Genomic DNA, 25018 nt, shown 5'->3' with positions numbered 1-25018 from the left:
CATCCAAATGCCTCCAAATATGGATATTGCATGATCTGATTAGCAGGCCAAATGGAGGCCCACAATGACCTCCCTTTGAAAATCTATTGGGTGCTGATTATGCTATCTCACATAAGCATGCAGCATCTCCATGTACTTCACAGAGGTCACTCAACATCTGATGTTCATGCCCCTTAAATACCCTACCAGGCCTTTTAAAAACACTAAACATGACCAACTCTAATACACTCTGGTGGCTGATTTACTTGTCATGGATCATTCCAGCTGTAATCATTTAGTGACTCACTGATGTTATGTATGTCTACAAACTTACATCGATATTCAACTATGTATTTAGGGTGCTTCATGTTTTTGTTGGCATTGTAAATAGAGCTTTCAAAGTGTAACCTCTGATGTTTCAAAAAAGGAAAATTTTTTATCACTGTGTGTTATCACTGTTGACTTATGGTAGTAAGGGGTTGACAATTAATGTGAAAACCATTCAAAAACTAGTAGCTGCACAGTGAACAATATAGAGGTCCATGCTAGAAATTTGATACTAGCTGAGACAGGAAAACTAACAAATGGATCAGGGAACAAACATGAGTGGGAGGGTGCTTATGACTGTAATTAAAATAAAATAGAGATGAGAGTAATATGTGACCAGGGGAATGGTTACTAGATGGATCAATGGTGTTGTTTGTTAGATTCCAAGAAATAAGACAATAAGTTGACATGTGGGAGCCCCATGAATTGATATTGGTGAAGATTGTAAGTATTATAATAGTCTATAGAAGGCCTTCAACTAACAGTGGATGTCTAATGGCTGGTGATTAGTAATGGTGATTGACTCAAATGAGTAAGATGAGTGCCAACCAATGGCTGACAGGTTCTTCACATTTACAGTTTGGAATTCCAATGGGTAGTTGTTTACAGATTAGTGACATTTTTGTCTTCAGTCCAAAGATTGGTGTGATGTTGCTGTCATTGATTAGATTAGATTAGCTTTACTTTCATTCCAATTTATCAGTAGTGTGGAGGCCCTTCAGGATGTAGAACATATCAGAAAAATAATAATACATGACAAATATTTACAACTGAGACAGATAAGCTAATGTACCTTCCACAGGTCCCAAGTGGAATGATCTTCATTTTTTTTTTATTTTTGAACATTATATGAAAGAATCATTTTACAACACTCATTTACTAAGATTGTATTAATGCACTGAATTTAAAATTTAAAAAAGGTGTTTTTATTTATAAGGTAATAAACATATAATAGAACTACTACAATACTTATTTACAATGAACTTATTACTGCATTGAAATGGTGTAGAAGTTAGAGTTTAACAATGTTAGAGAAGGAAAGTGGCTACTCACTGTACATTGGAGATGCTGGGTCACAATAGGTACAACAAAAAGATTCACACAATTATAGCTTTCGACCATTAAGGCCTTTGTCAATGGTAGACACAATAAAAAACACAGAATCACACACACAAATTTCAAGCTTTCGCAACCCAAGGCTGTTTCATCAGGAAAGAGGAAAGGTGAGGGAAAGACGAAAGGATGTGGGTTTTAAGGGAGAGGGTAAGGAGGCATTCCAATCCGGAAGCGGAAAGACTTACCTTAGGGGGAAAAAAGGACAGGTATACACTCACACACACACACACACACACACACACACACACACACACACACACACACACACACACACATATTCATCAGCACATATACAGACACAAGCAGACGTATGTAAATACAAAGAGGTTGGGCAGAGATCTCAGTTGAGGCGGAAGTATAGAGGCAAAGATGTTGTTGAATGACAGGTGAGGTACGAGGGGCAGCAACTTGAAATTAGCGGAGGTTTAGGCCTGGTGGGTAAGGGGAAGAGAGGATATATTGAAGGGCAAGTTCCCATCTTCGGAGTTCTGATAGGTTGGCATCAGTGGGAAGTATCCAGATAACCCGGACAGTGTAACACTATGCCAAGATGTGCTGGCCGTGCACCAAGGCATGTTTAGCCACAGGGTGATCCTCATTTCCTACAAACTCTGTCTACCTGTGTCCATTCATGTGAATGGACAGTTTGTTACTGGTCATTCCTACATAGAAGGCTTCACAGTGTAGGCATGTCAGTTGGTAAATCACGTGGGTGCTTTCACACGTGGCTCTGCCTTTGATTGTGTACACCTTCCAGGTTACAGGACTGGAGTAGATGGTGGTGAACGGGTGCATGGGACAGGTTTCACACCGGGGGCAGTTACAAGAGTAGGAGCCCGAGGGTAGGGAAGGTGGCTTGGGGATTTCATAGGGATGAACCAAGGAGTTACGAAGGTTAGGTGGACGCTGGAAAGACACTCTAGGTGGAGTGAGGAGGATTTCATGAAGGATGGATCTCATTTCAGGGCAGGATTTGAGGAAGTCGTATCCCTGGCTGGAGAACCACATTCAGAGTCTGATCCAGTCCCGGAAAGTATCCTGTCACAAGTGTGGCACTTTTGGGGTTTTTCTGTGGGAGGTTGTGGGTGTGAGGGAATGAGGAAGTGGCTCTGGTTATTTGCTTCTGTACCAAGTCGGGAGGGTAGTTGTGGAATGCGAAAGCTGTTTTCGGGTTATTGGTGTAATGGTTCAGGGATTCAGGACTGGAGCAGATTTGTTTGCCACGAAGACCTAAGCTGTAGGGAAGTGTAACCTCCAATGTTTCAAAAAAGGAAGAACCCCAAAAGTGCCCCACTTGTGACCAGACTTATGATAAACATAATAGTTTCTTTAGAATAAGTCAGTTAAATGATAAATGTGAGAATATGATTCCACAAAATTGGCCTATATGTAAACAAAAACAACAGTGCAAAGTTTATGAAACAACCACTAAAACTTTTTGCTACTTTCCAGAAATGTGAGTTAAATAATGAAGAGGTGTGCTACAGTTAAATTGCTGGAGGAAGCAAAAAACAATTCAATGGAATTCTATAGATTTGCTGCAGCAAAATGTAAACAGAAAATATGGCTATAACTCGACTGTATGTTCTTTTCACATTTTCTACAATATTATGTAAAGAAAATTGAAGCCCTTAATGGTACACTTAAAAAGCACACTAAGGCGTCTGTTTACCACATAATCAGTATAAACTAAATGCTATTAAAATCTAAAATGACCTATCTTTGCGAGAACACCAAAACTTGCACTAGTCACCTGGCTGCAGGGCTGCCAGCTCCTCTTGCTAGTCCATCCAGTGCCAATGTCTTCATCTCTGCATTGCAACCTACATCCAAATGAAATGTAAATTGGCTTGCTGCCCCCCCCCTCCCCCTTTCCAGCTGAAACTTCTGTTAGTCAACTTGTGCCATAAATTTATTTTTTTCCATGATACCAATAAGTACCTTTGCATTAATTATCAAATCTAACCATAGAATATTCTGTGTTCTACTCTAGCACAAAGTTTCAAAAATTTCCATTTTCATCTTGTTTATACTGCTTGTTGCACACATTTCCCATGTGATGAAAGCTACAATACAAACAAATTCTTTCATAAAGAAATTGGTAGCACTTAAATTTATATTTCGTATTAGCATATTTCTCTTTTGCAGGAAACCTTTTCCTGTTATTGCCAGCTGACATTTTAACTCATCTCTCCTTCAGTATTGTCAGTTATTTTGCTACCAAAATAGGAACACTCATCTACTACTCTCAGTGTCTCATTTTCAAATCCAATTCCCTCATGACCACTTGATTTGATTTGACTATATTCCATTACCTATGCTAATCCTACTGAAGATCCTTCCCACCCATCCATGTCCTCGTGAAAGACCCAGGTGCAAGACCTACCCAATCCACCCATCCAGCACTTCCTTTTCCAGTCCTGTCACAGGCTCATCCTTCCCAATCAGAGTCCAAGCCACCTGTGAAATTAGCCATACCATTCACCTGCTCTGCTTCAGTCATTGTGACAGGCTTTTGTATTGGTATGACTACCAACCAGCTGACAATTGGGATGAATGGCTAAGAATAAAGTGGACCACACTGTGGCACAACATGCAGCTGAACATAATATATATTTGATTTCAATGGGTACTTCACAACCTGGGCTGTTTGGATCTTCTCCTCCAACATGAGTTTTCTGCACTGTGCAAATGGGAACTATCCTTACAACACATTTTCTGTTCCTAAACTTACCCCAGCCTTAGCCTACAATAACCTGCTGTTCTCACACCCTCCACCCAATGATTTGCACCCTCGTTACCATATCAGCTCCTCCCAGTTCACATGCCCTCACCCTCACTGTGTGCCACTCTCTGCCAGTGCACCCATCAAATGTCCCATTCTTTGCTTCTGCCTTTTTCCACTCCCCTGTCCCACTCCCCTCCCCACTCTCGTTCCCCTTAGCCTGCCATCATTGCATTTGGCAGCCTTGTCCATTCATCATCTAGTCTGTGCACATTCTGCATGACAGCATTCTTCTCTCTCCCAACCATACCTGCTTCCCCTCCCACTTACATGCCCCATTCTGGATTGCTGCTTTCGCTAAAAGTGACAGTTGCATTGTGGCTGGAGTTGCTAGATATAGGGTCAGGTGTGGGTGAGGTGTGCTGGCATGTTTGAATTTGTGTGTGTTTTTTTTATTTCCTGAAGAAGACATTGGCCAAAAGCTCAATGTGTGACTATTTAGACACCCAGCCCTTGTAGCTGACTGAACAATGATTCTACTGCTGCCATTGTATAAATTGTCAAGGGCCATGAAGACAATATAAGAGAAATTAAGGCTTGTGGAGAGGGATACAGACAGTTGTTTTTCCTTTATTCCATTTGCAAATAGAACAGAAAAGGAAATGACTAGTAATGGTACAAGAAGCCATGCACCATATAGTTGTTTGCAGAGTTTATATGCAAATGTAGATGTAGATTTTATTCCTGCTAGCTCCAGAATTCCAAAGAAAACATTCCAGGCAGATTTTTAATAAGCTATCCCTAAATATATAAATGCTAGAAACATAGGTTTGTCTCTTCAGTCTGTCTTGCAAGATAACTCATGGAGTCAATATTATCTCATGTGTTCTCTAGAATCCTAACTGACCTTGCTCACTGCATATCTTATCTGTCTTGCATGCCAGGTGGAATACTTATGTCACAATATATCCTCCCTAGGATCGCAATAATTCTGAGGGACTGTCATCTACCCCACAATTCTTTTTTCAACTTAAGTCTTACTGTTTTCTGTGAAATTCTTGCATTATCACATTTTGCATTTCATCTATCTCTACTTCCCCTTTCCTTTTCAGAATTTTGTCTTTAAGATAATTTGATTTGTGTAGCACATCTGTATTTTCCATCCAACTTTCATCGTTCCCATGTTTGTTTAGTTTAATTCAGTATGAGCTCATGATATTCATGCACTGCTTCTCTTTCTTCCAAAGGTCTGTTTTTTTTATGTGGCAGCTACTTTCACCACAGTTATGCATGTTTTCACAGCTTTGCACTTATCCTGTAGAGATTTCCCATTAGCCGTTTTGCCCTTTTTGTCATCTCATTTTCCATTTACTTTTGCCTGATTCATTTGCTGTATTTTTAGGCCTTCTTCTTTTAACAATATAATACTTTTGTGTTATCCAAGGATTTCTTCTATGACAGCCTCCTGAGTTGTCTCTGCCTGGAGTACCAAATGTGAAAATATGCCCAAAATGTTGTTATAATTAGTAAAGCATATGTGAAATGTTAGTCTGGCCTCTCTTCTACAGAAACCTATGGTAAATCTATCTGTGTCTCTGCTGCAAGCAAGCCACACCGCTGCTGCAAGGTCTCTGGTTCATGGGTACAGATCGGCAAGCTATTGTCTGTCTGTGAAGACTTGGGAAAAGTATCAGTATATTTGGATAACTCCTGCTTTCCAATGCAGATGCGCTACTTAGAGTTGCCAAGGTTCTATGGTAGGTATTACTTGTAGTTATTGTGTTTGATATGGAAAGACTTTTTATAAGTCTGTCAAAGAGATATTAATCAGTATTTAGTAAGTTGAATCAGTATGTAGTAAGTTGGTCCACTGAGCTGAGAATGACCAGGTGAAAAAGATTTGCAAATAGGTATTGCGGTTCTGGAAGAAAGAGAAGTGAGTATCCTTACCTCAAGTATGAATCCTAGAGAGAGTATCAAAATACATGTACCACGCAAGTTTCTTAAATTGTCGAGTGGGTAGAATAGGACCCTCTACCTGACCCATAAACAAGGAAATGACATACATGTTTCCATGGCAGCTACATATTTTTGTGCGTGTACGTATTCACCTTGCACCAGAAATGCTGCATAAATAAACTCATTATACCATGAAACCACTAGCATGTTTTCTGAAAAAATCATGTGTAAGCATTTCACCAAGTTCCCAACCCATATGTAGTTCCACATGTTAAATGAGTTTAGTTTTAAAACTTTATTCATATTGATAATTTTTATATACTCACACATCTACTGAAATACTGTACCACTCTTCATTCTTCTGATTGCTGTAAATTCCATAACTAAACTATTGTTGTACCTACAGAAATCGTGCAAGAGCTCACCTGCACATTTGTTGTATTTATTGTGTACTGAGATGAGAACAAGACAGTTTTAATAGATGAACTACTACAACTTAATGAGGAAATATAAGTGAGATCTGTCATGTATCTACATTGTTCCAACAAATAGACATTATTTTTCTGCATTAGCAGGATTTGTGAAATTTTTTCATTGTTACATTGTTAGCCACATCAAATGTTTAGTCTGTTGTCACCTGTCTAAAAGATTACTTGTGTGTTGTTAGTATCGGCTATTATTTATGTTGTGTTAAATGGATCAGAGAATTAATTACATTTTGCTACAAGAATGGAATAAAGTGTGTTTGTGTGTGTGTGTGTGTGTGTGTGTGTGTGTGTGTGTGTGTGTGTGTGTGTGTTTGTTTGTGTAGTGAGTGAAGTGCTATGAAACAATGTGTGTATAGTGTGTGCAGTGACTGATAGTGAGATATGAGTGAACAATGTGGCATTAGATTATTTAATAAGTTATTTATAAAAAAAAGTATTGTATACCAGGAGTAAATCTAATGATTGTCTCTAACTAGTAGTCTGTAAATATATGTGTATACGAATTAGCTTATTTTAAATTGATTTAAATTTGTTAATACTTTGACATGTCCTATATCCTTGTAAAAATAGATCTACTGATGTAAAAAAAAAAAGTTAAATGTTACCTTTGGTAAGTTTGCTATGATTAAATCCAGTTTTGTGAATGGTATTAGTGTTTTAAAGAATACAGAATAGACATTTAACAGTGCCTTTGGCTCACCATTGCACCATCAACAGGTTAAATTCTGGAAAAATTGAAAGAAACGATTATGAACAGTCAGAAAATCATAGTCAGTGTTATCACTGATGGTGTTTAAATATCAATTGGCTCATTCCAAAATATATTTGTGGATGTTTTGGGTATTTGTTCTAAAATTGTTGAATTTTGAGCAAAACAGTGGAGTTTCCAAGTTGTTTGGCAATAGCTACATGAAGTAAACAATGATGTAGAACTAATGTGAAATGTGTCATAACAGCCTTTGGAATATAGGCTTCTGGATATGTCATTGAAACTAAGGAGCAATCATCCCAATGGAAGCATTTTGCATCACCAAGAAGAAAAAAATCTGGACAAGGATGCTCAAATGTGAAGGTTATGCTCACTGTGTTCTTCAGTTTTAACTGTATAGTTAACCATGAAATCTAGTAAGTAGGTGGAACAAAGGATAAATGTGGAGTAACACTTACAAGTTTAACACTGTTTGTGACAAAAAGGGGGAAGGGGGAGTGCCACCTGGCAACTTTCTGTAACAATAAGCAACAAATTGAAAATCTCTGTAAATTATACATTTACATCTACATCTACATGACTACTCTGCAATTCACATTTAAGTGCTTGGCAGAGGGTTCATCGAACCACAATCATACTATCTCTCTACTATTCCATTCCCGAACAGCGCGCGGGAAAAACGAACACCTAAACCTTTCTGTTCGAGCTCTTTTTTCTCATTTTTTATTTTGATGATCATTCCTACCTATGTAGGTTGGGCTCAACAAAATATTTTCCCATTCGGAAGAGAAAGTTGGTGACTGAAATGAAATTTCGTAAAAAGGTCTCGCTGCGACGAAAAACGTCTTTGCTGTAATGACTTCCATCCCAACTCGTGTATCATATCTGCCACACTCTCTCCCCTATTACGTGATAATACAAAACGAGCTGCCCTTTTTTGCACCCTTTCGATGTCCTCCGTCAATCCCACCTGGTAAGGATCCCACACTGCGCAGCAATATTCTAACAGAGGACGAACGAGTGTAGTGTAAGCTGTCTCTTTAGTGGACTTGTTGCATCTTCTAAGTGTTCTGCCAATGAAACGCAACCTTTGACTCGCCTTCCCCACAATATTATCTATGTGGTCCTTCCAACTGAAGTTGTTCGTAATTTTAACACCCAGGTACTTAGTTGAATTGACAGCCTTGAGAATTGTACTATTTATCGAGTAATTGAATTCCAACGGATTTCTTTTGGAACTCATGTGGATCATCTCACACTTTTTGTTATTTAGCGTCAACTGCCACTTGACACACCATACAGCAATCTTTTCTAAATCGCTTTGCAACTGATACTGGTCTTTGGATGACCTTACTAGACGGTAAATTACAGCATCATCTGCGAACAATCTAAGAGAACTGCTCAGATTGTCACCCAGGTCATTTATATAGATCAGGAACAGCAGAGGTCCCAGGACGCTTCCCTGGGGAACACCTGATATCACTTCAGTTTTACTCGATGATTTGCCGTCTATTACTACGAACTGTGATCTTCCTGACAGGAAATCACGAATCCAGTCGCACAACTGAGACGATACCCCATAGGTCCGCAGCTTGATTAGAAGTCGCTTGTGAGGAACGGTGTCAAAAGCTTTCCGGAAATCTAGAAATACGGAATCAACTTGAGATCCCCTGTCGATAGCGGCCATTACTTCGTGCGAATAAAGAGCTAGCTGCGTTGCACAAGAGCGATGTTTTCTGAAGCCATGCTGATTACATGTCAATAGATCGTTCCCTTCGAGGTGATTCATAATGTTTGAATACAGTATATGCTCCAAAACCCTACTGCAAACTGACGTCAATGATATAGGTCTGTAGTTAAATGGATTACTCCTACTACCCTTCTTAAACACTGGTGCGACCTGCGCAATTTTCCAATCTGTAGGTACAGATCTATTGGTGAGCGAGCGGTTGTATATGAGTGCTAAGTAGGGAGCTATAGTATCAGCGTAATCTGAGAGGAACCTAATCAGTATACAATCTGGACCTGAAGACTTGCCTGTATCAAGCGATTTGAGTTGCTTCGCAACCCCTAAGGTATCTACTTCTAAGAAACTCATGCTAGCAGATGTTCGTGTTTCAAATTCTGGAATATTCCATTCGTCTTCCCTGGTGAAGGAATTTTGGAAAACTGCGTTCAATAACTCCGCTTTAGCGGCACAGTCGTTGGTAACAGTACCATCGGCACTGCGCAGCGAAGGTATTGACTGCGTCTTGCCGCTTGTGTACTTTACATACGACCAGAATTTCTTCGGATTTTCTACCAAATTTCGAGACAATGTTTCGTTGTGGAACCTATTGAAGGCATCTCGCATCGAAGTCCATGCCAAATTTCGCGCATCTGTAAATTTTAGCCCATCTTCGAGATTTCGCGTTCTTCTGAACTTCGCATGCTTTTTCCGTTGCTTGTGCAACAGCGTTCGGACCTTTTTTGTGTACCACGGGGGATCCATTCCAGGAAAATCCAACAGTATACACTGTATACACTGTTGAATTGGATAGATAAAAAATCTACTCACCAAGTGAAAAGAAAGTTATAAGCTTTTAGAGCCTGTGGCTCCATTTTCAGGGGGAAGGATTGAAGGGGAAGGAAGAGGGGTGAAGGAAAAAGACTGGGGAGGTCTAGGTAAAGCGGTAGATTTTGGGAAAGTCACACAGAACTGTGAGTCAAGGGAGACTTACCAGATGGGATGAGGAGGAAAGAGTGATTTTTGGGGACTGGCAGTCCACACTTTTACTTATATACACTTTACCTTGCAAAATCCTTGCAGTGAGAAATAGTGATGACATGCAAAACTTGGCTGAAAAGCACACTCTAGAATAACAAATCAATGATGTTCGTCTGCACATAGGTGTTGGTCGACTCATGCTGAGTCGACTGCTGCTACACAACATATACCTTATTTCACAATCACATTTGATGGTTATGCCAAGGAGCCTTGGTTATCTGTTCTAAGTGACAAAGTTACTGTTGTAACAAAAAATTTTGCCTCATAAACTGAAATAAACGCAAGCAAAGGAAAATTCATTTAAAAATATTTAATAAGTTTAGTTCACCCATCTCAGATTCCACTCACCTTGTGAGGAAGAACAATTGCATGTTATAATTAATAAAAATCTGCCACACAAGTTACCTGTGTATTGTTTTGCAAATTTTTTCTTCACTCATTATACATTTGTGTACCATGGCTGTGTAACAGCCACAGAAGATAAAAATACTGATAAGCTTATTACACAGACATAATTCTATGTACTTTGCACAGAAAAAGATTTTTCATTCTGTTCACTTACAGGCATATTAAAAGACTACACATATGTTTAGCTCATATTATTATTTTCATAGTGTACAAATCTGTAAGAAAGTACCTGCTCGGTATCTCACATAAGATACTCTAAAAATCTATCGAAAGAGGAACCTTAAATATGTGGTATAAGTCAACAAACACAGTAACACAAGAAAGCAATATCTTAAAGCTTCATCTTTATGATATTGTGACAAATAATGGAATTTAAAAGTGAAAGATAAATTTAGTTAACACATTATTCCAGTGCTTCTTGGGCGAATAACTTAATATTGAAAGGTGAAATGTAAAGAAATGGCATTGCATTTTTTTCACTATTTTTTTTTACTTCATATGTGGTTTCAGCTGATTAGGCATCATCAGATGCTAGCCTAGTGTGCCAAAATTTGGTTAACACTTTCAAAATGGAGTCAAGCATGGCACTTTAATTTATTACTTCTTTACTACCTACCCTATTCTCACCAAATTTTGCGGACAATATCTACATATACTACTGAATGTACCTGCAAAACTACATGATTCTACAACTCAACATATAGAGCTTATGGGTCAGTGACTGATTGAGACTTTGGTCCATCCCAAAAAGTGGTAATAATAACAAAATGCAATTTAGTTGATTTGTCACTGTTAAATATGAAAAATAAATCTTAAAAATAATTATGAATTTCTCAAGTTGCAAAAATATATACAAAAACATGCTCCTTTAATGATGTATTTGAATATTTAGCTTTTAAGATCTTCAGTAATTTTTGTCAAGATAAAAAGACAAGTATTAGATGGGAAAAATAAAAAGTGATTAATGCAAGAGTTGGAAAGAAGAATAAATCATTCAAAATTGCGGCTGCAGATAGAGATCAGTTTTCTTTTCCCTACATCCTTATTGTTGTACTATTTTCTTATTGTGCTTTATCTTTCCCATTTGTCTTATAGAAGAAATGTTCGACACTGCTTTTTTTGCTTTTGTGTCTCCAAAACTTTTGATCGCATCATCAGTGTTAGTTTGCTTGGATAGTTAGTAAAGGGAATTACCTGTTTTTCATAGGCTTTATATGATTGTAATTAACAAATTAATTTAAAGAAAAAAGTGCTACTTTAAAAGAGACAGTTTTCAACTACTGTCTATGCGCCATTACAGAATTCAGGTCTTGTAAATTCACCTGCTCATAGTTTTTCAGCCATGTACATAGTCCATCACAGTAACAGCAAGAATCTGTGGATCCAGCATAGAAATCAGTATAAAAATGACTACTGATGAATTTTTTGAATTCACTTTTGAGTTAGCTGTTTTTATTACTGTTACTCATTTTTGCCCCTCTGTAGTGCATTTTGCATTAGCTTGAAACGTCCTCTTAGAAAAATTAATGAATTACTGTGCTGATAAACCTCTTACATTATTTGTTTTACAAACAGCTGAGCAAAACTGAACGTACTCAGACATTACTCACTTTACTTATTCTGATCAACACTAAATTGAAACACAATATTTTTTGGGCAACGCAATCTTTCAAAAATCCCTACAGGAGAATGGCTCTGACTAACATTAACCTATACGTTTCACAAATCACTTACCTCACAAAAATCTTCGTTACTCGAACTACTGCAATACAGTGAGCGCCACTACTGCCAGCTAAATAAAAGATTCAAACTACTGAAGGCATAGTTAGCAAATGAAAGATTTTGATAGAGAACAAACAATGTATTTACCTTAATAGTGTTAAAAAGCGATAATATATATATATATATATATATATATATATATATATATATCAGTCCATGATATCCAATATTACAAATTTACTATTTCTAGCTGAACTTTCAAGTTGGTAATAAGTTTTACTTTTATTATGATTTTATGAATATTCTCACTCTACATGATTGTTTTTGCTATTTTCAGATCTTCAAATTGTTGATTGATTCGGGGGCAGATGTGAATTTCAAAGATGACCATGGTTGTACAGCACTTCATAGAGCTGTTGGTGATAAGCACTGTGAGGTATGATTTGTCTTACTGCATCAAAATGAAAATACTGCACATATTGTTTTCATTGTTTTTCCTACTAAATGGTCTGCTGAAATTGATGTCTACATGTACCTTTTAATTAATCATCAGAGACTGTAGTATGTAAATATTGAATATACCATAACTAAAGTAAAGAATATACAAAAATTACATTATAAACAGAGCAATATAGTGTACTGGTTTCATTTCATCATTAGATTCACTGCTTTTGCTGTAATTCATGCTTTTGATTTTTATAAAATTTAAAGTATTAGATTTCTACAATCCCCCAGTTCTAGACTTTATGTTATTGTAATCTGGTATTTTGTACATCTGTATTTGTCTTATTCACCTTTGCCCTTCCTTACAAAGTAACTTTTGGAGAGATCATCAGAAGAATGAACTAAAGAATATCATCTTCCACAGCTCCTATTATCCAGCTAACCTTAAGGATTTGTGGGGTGGGCTGAGCTATATATTAACAGACAGTCTAAGTTAACTGTTATGTTACTTAAAGATTGTGATTATTATTTTTGTGAAATTGTCTGTAAGCTAGAATTGATAAGCAAATGCACCTTGATAATTATTCATGAAAATAAATATGCTTTTAGCTATCACTTTGCTTTTCAACATGCTAGGTCAAATATAATGCTCACTTTTTGTAATGAAAGTCATCCTCCTCTAGACATAGTACAGGCCAGTGCCTAATTACACACATTACCTTCAAATGCCTGGCAAATTTGTCATTACATTGCCTGTTTCAGGTCTCCACCTTACTAGAAGAAAAGTTATTAAATAATCACTGCTGCTAGTAAAGCACCTGCAAGACAGTAACATATATGATGTTTCCTCCCCACTGCAGACAATGCTATAATCCTGATAACTGGACTGATTTGACATAGGTTTAACACTTCTACAAATAAAACTCACCACACACTTTAACATATTGTCTACTGGACATCAGCTCAGTAAATTACATTACATATTACAGACCTCGATAAGCAGTATATGTAATAACACTTAGGAAGACAACCACAGTGGAAGACTGTGAGACAATGAGAGAGACAGAGAGAGAGAGAGAGAGAGAGAGAGAGAGAGAGAGAGAGAGAGAGAGAGAGACTGTGTGAGGGAGAGAATTTTTACATATATAAACTGGCGGAAGACATCAGATGAACATATCAGTACAATGATATACTTTATTTTTCAGTACATCATTATTGTCTTTATTTTTTAAACTATTATTTTTGTAATTGTTTTCATAAAACACTGCCTTTATGCTTTTCAAATTCATCCACATACAGAGTAACTCTGTGCAAGACTTCTGGGATGAACAGTGTGTCCACCGAGCGAGGTGGTGCAATGGTTAGCACACTGGACTCGCATTCGGGAGGACGACGGTTCAATCCCACGTCCGGCCATCCTGATTTAGGTTTTCTGTGATATCCTTCCCTGATCAGACGAGACCGATGACCTCGCAGTTTGGTCTCTTTCCACAAAACAACCCAACCCAACAGTGTGTCTAATGCAGTAATGAATACACCTGTGCTCATGTTGAGCCTAAAGGAAAGGACCCAGGATTTGTAGCTTCTGCCACATAAAACGAAAGCTGTGTATTTTTTTAATGAATCAGGTTTCCAAATCTTGCAGTAAAAAGATTTTAAACTGATCAATGTTAAATACTTTTCACCAAAGAGTTTTTGGATTTATTCCTCCAGATTCACTGCGTGATAACATTGGAAATGTTACTGATGATGGTGCCACTAAAGCAGAGTTACTAAATACAGATTTCTGTAATTCCTTCACAAAAGGAGAAGGAAGTAAATGTTCCAGAACTCGAAACCAGTACAGTTGTTAGCATGAGTGACATAAAAGTAGATTTCTTAGGTGTTGCAAGACAACTCAAATCACTTAAGAGAGGCAAGTCTTCCGGTCCAGATGGTATACCAATCAGGTTCCTCTCAGAGTATGCAGATGCAATAGTGCCTTTCTTAGCAATAATATACAACCACTTGCTTGACAAAAGGTCTGTTCCTAAAGACTGGAAAGTAGCACAGGTCACACCAACATTCAAGAAAGGAAATAGAAGTAAACCATTGAATTACAGACCTGTAACACTGACCTCAATTTGCAGTAGGATTTTGGAGCCTATACTGTACTCGAAGATTATGAATCACCTTGAAGAAAATTACTTATTGATACACAACCAACACGGATTCAGAAAATATCATTCTTGTGCAACACAACTAGCTCTTTATTCCCATTAAGTATTGAGTGCTGTCGACAAGGGATCTCAAATTGATTCCACATTCCTAGATTTCCAGAAGGCTTTTGATACCATTCCTCACAAGTGACTATTAATCAAATTTGTGAATATGGAGTAGTGTCTCAGTTGTGTGACTGAATTCGTGATTTCCTCTCTATCAGGTCACAGTTCATAGTGATAGATGATAAATCATCAAGTAGAACAGAAATGATATCTGGTGTTCCACAAGTAGTGTCATAGGCCCTCTACTGTTCCTGATTTATATAAATGATCTAGGTGATAATCTGAGGAGCCCCCTTAGATTGTTTGCAGATGACTCCGTAATTTACCATCTAGTAAAATCATCAGATGATCAATTCCAATTACAAAATGATCTAGAGAGAATTTCTGTATGGTGAAAAAAGTGGCAATTGACACTAAACAAAGAAAAGTATGAGGTCATCCACATCGGTACTAAAAGAAATTCGATAAATTTTGGGTAAATGAAAAATTCCACAAATCTAAGGGCTGTCAATTTGACTAAATACCTAGGAATTACAATTACAAGCAACTTAAATTGGGAAGTTGACATAGATAATATTGTGGGGAAGGTGAAACAAAGACTGTGCACTTTGATTTGCTGAACACTTAGAACATGCAACAAACCCACAAAAGAGACAGCCTACATTACACTTGTACATCCTCTGCTGGAATATTGCTGCACGGTATGGGATCCTTACCAGGTTGAATTGATGGAGGATATTGAAAAAGTCCAAAGAAGGGTAGCTCATTTCGTGTTATTGTGGAATAGGGGTGAGAGTGTCACTGATATGATACGTTGGGGTGGCAGTCACTGAAACAAAGGCAGTTTTCTTTGCCGCAAGATATATTTACGAAATTTCAATCACCAACTTTCTCTTTCGAATGTGTAAATATTCTGTTGACACCCACCTACATAGGGAGAAATGATCATCATAATAAAATAAGAGAAATCAGAACTCGAACGGAAAGATTTAGGTGTTCCCTTTTCCTATGCGCCATTCAAGAGTGGAATCGTAGAGAAGTAGTATGAAAATGGTTTGATGAACCCTCTCTCAAGCATTTAAGTTTGAATTGCAGAGTAACTATGTAGATGTAGATGTAGCTTATGTGGTCTGGTAAGGCACTATGATTTTACTGACATCTCTGACATCCAGAACTAATCTGATTTTTCCTCCAGCTCTTGCCACCCCAACTAACAGACTACTGTAAGTTGAAAACAGTGAATTGATAATTCCGCATTGTATCATTTTTCTTATCTTTTTAGGAACAGAATCCATTTTTATCCATGGGATGGAGTATGTTAGATAACAAAATGTATCATGTGGTATTGCCTCAGTATGGTACAGATACCTCTTGATATTAATGGGTTTCTCTGAAAACACATCTAAATATTTAGTTAACAACTGATTGAGCCATGATTACTGGCCGGTGGTCAAATACTCCGATTATCTCACCTTGGAGGAAATTGATTCAATTCCACCAGGGATATTTTCTTCCTTCATATCAGTAATAGAATTCTCATTTGTATACATTATTGCTAATTTGCGATACTTGTGGCCCCCTGCATGCTACTCTGATACTCTTGCAGTATTTGCCATGTACCTCTTTTTTCTTTACCATCAACAGCGAAACTCTCCTAACCTTCATTCAAAAAGCTGAATTCACCATTAGAAAGGTCAATATTTGATTTCCTCTTGCAGAGAAATTTGCAATTCTGTATACAGGCCACCACCAATCTATTAACTATGAGAAAGATGCATAATATCACTACTGTTCCGATTAAAATCTCCACCTGCCCTGATACATAATGACCCGTGACTGAGTGCCAATAGTAACAGGCTCATTACAATTTTTTGCTGGGAGTGTTGGTAACTTACACACCTGACTTATCCTCTTAAAGAACTCTAGAGTCATTGCCTAACCAAAGCATCTGTATTTAATATCAGTTTCACTGGTATTCCACAGATACTTCCTTCGACCATGATGTGTACTAATTCAGTGTCTTTCTGTGGACAGGAATGAGGTTTGTGTAACAGCTGTTATTATAATTTGATAATTTAACTGTTGTTAACTTTCAAGTACTACTATCACATTGATATTGCCCTCAATCTGTCTCATGCTCAACAAAGGAGAGCTTATTGCAATTGAATCTAGTTTGATAATTGAGATGTTCTAGGACAGATATTGTCCATTACAACTATGATTCTCATACACCAATTAGTATTTTGCCATTGTGGTGCACTAGGGCTTAGCCCTTGCGCTAACATTATTATGCACTATGGTATTGTTTGGAGTTAGTCCCTGATTGTGATGGCAGTTTCTGGGATAACCACTGTGTCCAGAATTTTGAGTATTTCTCCATTTGAATAATAATAATAATAATAATAATAATAATAATAATAATTACTATTTTGGCCTGAGTTGAATCTGTCCTTATGTCCACATTTGCTATTAAAAGATGAGTGACCATTTCCATTCTATGGGTTTCTGTTACTATTATTGTACCCATTTTTTCTTCCATTGCTAATGTTATTGTGATTTGGCAAATGGTTCTGCTTATCTAGCTTGCACGTAGGTGAATTGCCATTATCATGCATTGCCATTCTGCTTTATGTGTTCTTGTATTAGATCAATAGAATCTAACAGGGACATGACATATTTGATGTAATGCTCCTGTATGTTAACAAGTTTATCTTTGATGTTGTTTGGTAACCATGCTTTGAGTATCCAATTCACATTGCAATGTGAGCTAGGTTCATCCCAGTAGTGTGTCTTATTTATATATCCCTCAAAATATTTTCTCAGTGTACCCTGTTTGTGGTTATAAATCTCTGGGCTGGAAACTTATTTTCACAACCATTCTTGAATACAAGGAAACATAAAAATTCTTTCTCTAAATTGTTCCTGTGTATTCCAAATTTCTGCAGTTTGCATTGCCCATAACGCTGCTTTGCCATGGATAAGTGAGATGATAAATTCTGTTTTCTGTCTATCTGTCCACACACATGGCAGTATGTTCTTAAATCCTTTTATCAATACCACAAGATGAATTGATCTCTTTTCATCTCTATAGGGTTTAAATTGCCCATGTTTAATAAGACTTTCCTCTAGTACTATGTTCAATAATGTAGGAACTGTCCCCATAACAGACATTTGTTGTCTGATAATCAGACTATGGCTACCTGTATTACAAATGTGGACTGATCATACCTGCCAAGAAAACTATATGCATGGCCATATGTGTTTCCTCCATGCACATTACTTTTTATTTCTTACCTGTTGCTATCTATTTCTTTCTCTTTTCCATGTACACACTCAGTATTGTGATTATTCTAGGGTGGTATGCTAGATTTTACTTTATTCACTGAGCAGCTTGGCTCATGTGTAGTACACTCTGTGTTAATAACATTGTTATATGAGAGTTCATTACTTATTCATTGTATAGCATATTTTAACTCAGTTTCTACATGATCTGTAATTTCTCTATCTTTAACTTCTAACCACTGGCTGAACTCTCCTTTAGCTTTCTTTGTCTGTTCAGCCACATGCTGTTCTACATTTTTCTTCATTTTGAATTCTAGGTCCTCTAAATGCTCTGTTATGTTCTGTACATCTTCTTCCACTCCATAATGATCTGTTTGCAAAGTTTGCAACTGGCTTGCTGACGTATCAAGTAATTCAGATAAAAAACAACTGATGCTCTGATTCAGTGGTTCATAAATTGTTCACATGGTGCTCCAGTGGATGTGACTGTGACCATGGTGGTAATATGAGTGGTTGTACATACGTTCAGCAGCTTGGGATCACTCCTCACTGCACTGCCCTCTTTGTCAGTTATCTCTGCCAGACAAATTCTCCTACTCTCTTCAGATATTTTTGAAGAATTGATCTTTAGTAGACTGCTGTCTTATTTTTCAAAGCATAACTTTCTGATTGTCTGAGAGAGTGATGTTTGCAAGTAATTACCTACAAATAGATCTTATTGTTTAGTGGAGCTGAACAACAAAACAGTTTCTTGGTATATTTCATGCATTGCACAGATTATTTTAGTTGAGTCATGCAACTGTACTTGGGAAAGTAAAACATTATGACATTAATAGCAAGTGTTTTGCATTTATATCCTTGGCTTCATAACAAAAAGCAGAGTGTCACATTGTACCACATGCAGCATGTGGAAGCATAAAAGTTACAAGTCCTGCAATATGTGGTGTTGCATCCACTCCTGTTCTTAATCCTTGTAATTGATTTCCCAATGACTTAAAAATTATCTTCAAAAGCTTTAATGTTTGCTGATGATGCAAGCATATGTGTCAGAGGTACAGATAATGGCATACTTGACACAGCTCAGATGATAAATGAACTGCTGTATGTCTGGTTTACACAAATAAGTTTTCTTAATCTGTGAAAAACTCATAGTACACAATGTGACACACATAAAATATACCTGCTGATACTAGAAATAAGATGAACTGTTGAACACTAAATGCAAAACCAAGTGTAAAATTCCTTCAGGTCTAAATAAATAACAATCTCAAATGGAGTCAATAACTTGAGCAAGAGCTCAAAAGCTAGTGTGAATAGTTTTCTGTAGCAAGTTTCTATGCACCACACATAAGTCAGCTATTGGTGTGTGATTGCCTTTCCTTTTTTTATGCAACCAGAAGATGATATTACTGTGTCTAGTACTTAGAAGTAACTCTCATTATTTTGACCAGGGCGCTGAAATTTTACATATGTTCACTCTCTGATAACTTAATGACTGACGTTCTAGGTGATTGCAGCTGAAGTAATGGAAGTATTCATTCTGCAGTAGCTAACTGTAAGAATGCTGTGTGAAATAGCTATCTCTGGATCTTTGCAGAGTCCTTTACAAAGGATCTGGAATCCCTAAATCCACTTCCCACTACATTTGCAGCATGATAGTATTGAAACTTCCTGACAAATTAAAACTGTGTGCTGGACCAAGACTCGAACTCAGGACCTTTGCCTTTTGCAAGCAAGTGCTCTACCAACTGAGCTACCCAAGCACGACTCACGACCTCTCCTCACGGCTGCAATTCTGCCAGTTTCTCATCTCCTACCTTCCAAACTACACAGAAGCTCTTCTGTGAACCCAGCAGAACTAGCACTCCTGTGAAGTTTGGGTGGTAGGAGACGATGTAGTGGCGGAACTGAATCAATGAGGACGGGTCTTGAATTGTGCTTGGGTAGCTCAGTTGGTAGAGCACTTGCCCATGAAAAGTAAAGGTCCAGTGTTTGAGTCGAGGTCCAGCACACAGTTTAAATCTGTCAGGAAGTTTCATATCAGTGCACACTCCACTGCAGAGTGAAACTCTCATTCTGGAAACATCCCCCAGGCTGTGGCTAATCCATGTCTCCGCAATATCCTTTATTCCTGGAGTGCTAGCTCTGCTAGGTTCACAGAAGAGCTTCTGTGAAGTTTTTAAGGTAGGAATGAGGCACTGGCAGAATTGAAGCTGTGAGGACAGGTCGTGAGTCATGCTTGGGTAGCTCAGTTGGTAGAGCAGAGTACTTGCCCACAAAAAGTAAAGGTCCCGAGTTTGAGTCTCGGTCCGGCACACAGTTTTAATCTGTCAGGAAGTTTCATATCAGCACACAGTCCACTGCAGAGAGAAACTCTCATTCTGGATTATAGTATTTATTACCAATAATAAAATCCACCTCTGATGCTATCTGATATGTGTGGTGCTAAAATTACATTATATATTATGAACTTAGTTTCTAGTACCTTATGGAACAGGATTTGGTTCAAATTAGTAATGCAATTCGTGATTTCACCGCGGCATCAAATGCGGGGCATCTCTCATCATTGTCTCTACCTACTTTTCCTACTTACGACAAGATGGTGGAAGACTGTTCTGAATACGAAAAACGTCTTCAACAGCACTTCTTGGCATTTCATGTCGCTGATGAACAAACATGTAAGTCTCTGTTCCTTTCATGGATTTCACCTCAAATGTATCGGTTGTTGTCACAATTGGCTCCTTTGAAAGATTCCGTGTCTTTGTCCTTTGCTGAAATGTGCTCACTTCTGTCCATCTATTTTCAAAAGCAAATGCATGTGGTAGCCTCTCATGTTGCCTTTTATCATTGTCAAAAACAACCAAATCAATCCTATTGCGCTTGGGCTGATGAACTTCACGGCCTCAGTAGAAAGTGTCAATTTGTTACTGAAGTTCACAAAGAATCCTATGCCGATTCCATGGTATGGGATGCTATTATCCGATTGGCGCCCAACAAAGGAGTTAGGCAACATGCCCTTCAGTTGGCAAATCTGACTCTAGGTGAAGTCCTATCGATCGATCAGTCTTTTGAAATTTCTCGCACCGCTGGAGAGCAAATAGAGGCATGGAGTGATGTCGGGGAAATACAACCTCTGTGCGATGTTGATTAAGCATGTGGCATGTCCCTGCCAGCCGACATGACCACAGTACGCTCCCAAGCACAACCTCGGCCTAACCATAAACAAACCTCTAAGAAACTGCAACAAAACCCACGGCAACTTCCTTCATGTCCACGGTGTTTTATGAAACATTCATGAGAAGATTGTCCACAAAGTTGGGTCGTGTGTCACAAATGCAAAAAAAAGTTCATGTGTCATTCATTTGCAAATCCAACCGCATACATGATGTTCATGACCATGATGCTGATTCTGATTCTGTGTTGTCTGTCAACCGTACTTCTTCCCTTTCAGAGAAGTTATTCCTCACTGTACAAATACTTGGTCGAGATGTTCGCATGCAGGTGGATACTGGTTCTGCAGCTACTATCATCAATTCTCAGACATATCTTCATTTGGGTTCTCCAATCCTGTCACCTGTCACTAGGCAATTACGGACTTCCAATAAACAGAAGATTTCTCTCTTGGGACTATTTGATGCTGAGGTATCTTACAAATCTGTTCCCATATTTGTGATCAACCATAGTGACGTGGAGAATCTTTTTGTTTTCGAAGCCTTTCGTGTTTTTAAGTTCTCCATCGATGACTCTGTCAGTATCGTCTCTGATACTATTCCTTATGCTCAATTGGATTCCTTGTCGACGACATTTTTGTCCCCTTTTTCTCCTGGGTTAGGCCATGCAAATGACTTTGAAGCTCATATCACGCTCAAACCCACTGCTCGGCCTGAGTTTTTTCGGGGTGGCTCATTCCTGTGGCCCTTCATGATCAGGTCAAATGGGAGCTGGATCGTCTCACTGCTTCAGGGGTCTTGCTTCCTGTCACTTCCAGTGAGTGGTCCTCTCCTGTCGTTGTCATTGCTAAGCCAAATGGTGATATACATCTCTGTGGCGATTTCTAAGCCACTGTAAATGCTCAATGCCTTATCGACACTTACCCTTTGCCTCGATCTGAAGAATTGTTCACTAATCTTGCTGGAGGCCAATATTTTTCTAAACCTGACCTGTCAGAAGCTTATCATCAACTTCCTTTTGATGCTGCTTCCAGGCAGTTTCTGGTCCTTAACACGCTTTTCGGCCTCTATCAATACCAACGATTGCCATTCAGGGTTACCAGCACCCCTGCTCTCTTTTAGTGATTCTTGGAACAATTATTGCTCACTGTCCCTGGGTGCATAAATTATCAGGACGAAATTGTTGTCACTGGCTCCACAACTGATGAACATTTTCAAAATCTCCCCACTCTTTTTCATGTCTTACAGACTGTCGGTCTTAAGTGTAATCTTCAGAAATCAAAATTTTTTCAGGAATCTATCACGTACCTGGGGTCCCAACTCTCTCGGGATTGTCTTCATCTGCTTCAGCAAACTGTTGCTGAAATTGATGTCCTTCGTCACCCTACATCTGTTAAGGAACTGCAGGCCTTCTTGGGGAAGATAGCATACTATCACAAGTTTTTACCATCTGCCACTTTGGTGGCTCAGCCATTGCATCGCCGTGCCTTTTCACTGGTCCGTATCATGCGATGCGGCTTTCCAGAAATTGAAGACTGTCCTGAAACAGGCCCCATGCCTCGCTACTTATCGACCTGGCCAACATCTTATTCTTGCCATGGACGCCTCTCAATACGAGGTCGGTGCAGTCTTTGGCACCGTTTTTCTGACGGTTCTGAACAACCCATTGCTTATGCCTCCAAAACGCTCATGGATAACCAACATAAGTATTCTCAGATTGAAAAAGAAGCTTTGGCCATTATTTATGCCCTTCATAAGTTTGGTGTTTTTCTTTATGGATCCAAATTTCATCTTGTAACGGTTCACAAACCACTTGTTTTCTTGTTTCATCCATCAACGTCATTTCCCAACGAGGCTGCACACTGCCTCCAGTGTTGGGCTCTTTACTTGTCTCGTTTCAATTATGAGATTCATTTCTGGCCAACGGCTCATCATGCGAATGGTGATGCACTGCCTCACCTTCCCATGGATCCTGATCTGGCATTTGATAGGGATAAACTTTAGTGTTTCCGCCTGGATGTTTCCCAGCAGCAGGTTGTGGACGGGTTCCCCATCACCGGGGACCAGCTGGCAGCTGCTACAGGTTCTGACCCTACCCTCTCCCGGGTTTTACGCTGTATTCAAAAGGATTGGCCAGATTGTTTGTCTACTAAGACTTCTGATCCACTGCGGAACCGCTACGCTTTGTATTACCGCCTCACGGCTAGGGATGATGTTATCTTCCTTTCCACCAAAAATGCTTCGCCGCGTGTTGTGGAACCTGCATCTTTGCGTGCTTCTGTCTTGAACCTCCTTTACCAAGGGCACTGGGGTGTCTCTCCCACAAAATCTGTGGCATGCCATCATGTGTACTGGCCCAGCATCGACTCTGAAATCGCACACATGGTTGCTGGCTGCAGCCCTTGTGCGTCACAGGCCGCTGCCCCGAAATCATCTTTGTCACTGTGGCCTTCACCTGAGAAGCCCTGGGAGCGTATTCTTGCTGACTTTGCCGGACCTTTTATTAGGTACTTATTGGCTTCTCATTATTGATGCCTACTCCAACTTTCCTTTCATAGCAAAACAGCAGGTTGCCTACTACTGCGGCAACCACCAATGCTCTAGCTCGCATTTTCTCTTTGGAAGGCCTTCCCTCTACTCTTATTACTGATAATGGTTGCCTCTTCAGATTTTGTGGATTTTTGTGCCCGTCACAAATGAGGAAACTCCTGACTTCTTCTGCTGATGATGTTCTTCTGCAATTTCGGGCTTCTTCCCATTCCTACATGGCCAACAGCCCTGCACTCTACTTCATCTTCTGCAGCCTTCCACTTCACAGCCGCAGGTGCTTTCGCTTTGCCAGTTCACTGCCGATGACCTTGTATTGGTACGGGGATATGGCAGGCAACAAAAATGGAGTCCTGGCCGCATCTTACTACACTGTGGCCAACACCTGTATGAAATCCAGATGGACACGGGTGTTGCAGTGCATCATTCAGACCAGCTTTTGCCTCATGTGCCGGTAACGCTTGTTCCGGATGCCACTACACCACCTTTGGCTCTACCTAATGCTCGGGATACTGGAATCTATCATTAGTCACAATGGAGTCCTCTCACCATCATATTGGTGCCAGCACAAGGAGTGATGCCACCAGGAGACGTGCCCATGCAGGAACCAGATGACCATCATCTGTCGGAGCAACTCTACTCGCCTCCTTCTCCTACAGACGTGGACACATTGCCAATGTCTCCTGTTATAACGACTGGACTTGCCGCAATGGGCAGATTGGTGCATGGGGCCCCAGCAGATTCAAACCCCATGTCTCTGTCATTTCGACCCCTTATCATCAGGGACACTTCCGTCCGTACGGGAAGCCTTCTCCTCGGGACTTTACGGCCAGTCAAACAACACCTATGGACGTTAGCAATCAACAGGCCACCTCCATCAAGACCTGTGCAAAAACTTCAAATGGGGGAAAAGTGTTGTGAATCGCCAATCTTTCAAAGTGCCGCTGCACAGTTACGCACGTCCTCTACATGCAGTGCTGTCTGCCAGCCATGCAACAGCAGTGCCACCTAAAAGTGGCCAGCCAGCCAGCGGCCACTAGACTCGGACTCAGCTATGATTTGACTGTCAAAGTGTACACACATCTTACTCTGTTTACTTGATCTGTGGCTT

The 25018-nt window shown here is 39.1% G+C and overlaps 1 protein-coding gene across 1 annotated transcript in view; it reads left to right on the top strand.

The window, feature by feature from the left end:
- Nucleotides 1–25018, top strand: part of LOC126281675 (serine/threonine-protein phosphatase 6 regulatory ankyrin repeat subunit A-like) — a 362879-nt gene that overhangs the window by 177578 nt on the left and 160283 nt on the right. Inside the window, exon 10 of the mRNA XM_049980838.1 lies at nucleotides 12538–12636. Coding sequence (XP_049836795.1) covers nucleotides 12538–12636 — 99 coding nt within the window. The remainder of the gene's footprint in view (nucleotides 1–12537; nucleotides 12637–25018) is intronic.

This window comes from Schistocerca gregaria, chromosome 1 (assembly GCF_023897955.1).
Source record: "Schistocerca gregaria isolate iqSchGreg1 chromosome 1, iqSchGreg1.2, whole genome shotgun sequence".
NCBI classification, from domain to species: Eukaryota; Metazoa; Arthropoda; class Insecta; order Orthoptera; family Acrididae; genus Schistocerca; species Schistocerca gregaria.
Note: the sequence above shows the minus strand (reverse complement) of the source record. Positions and strands in the feature narration are given on the sequence as shown.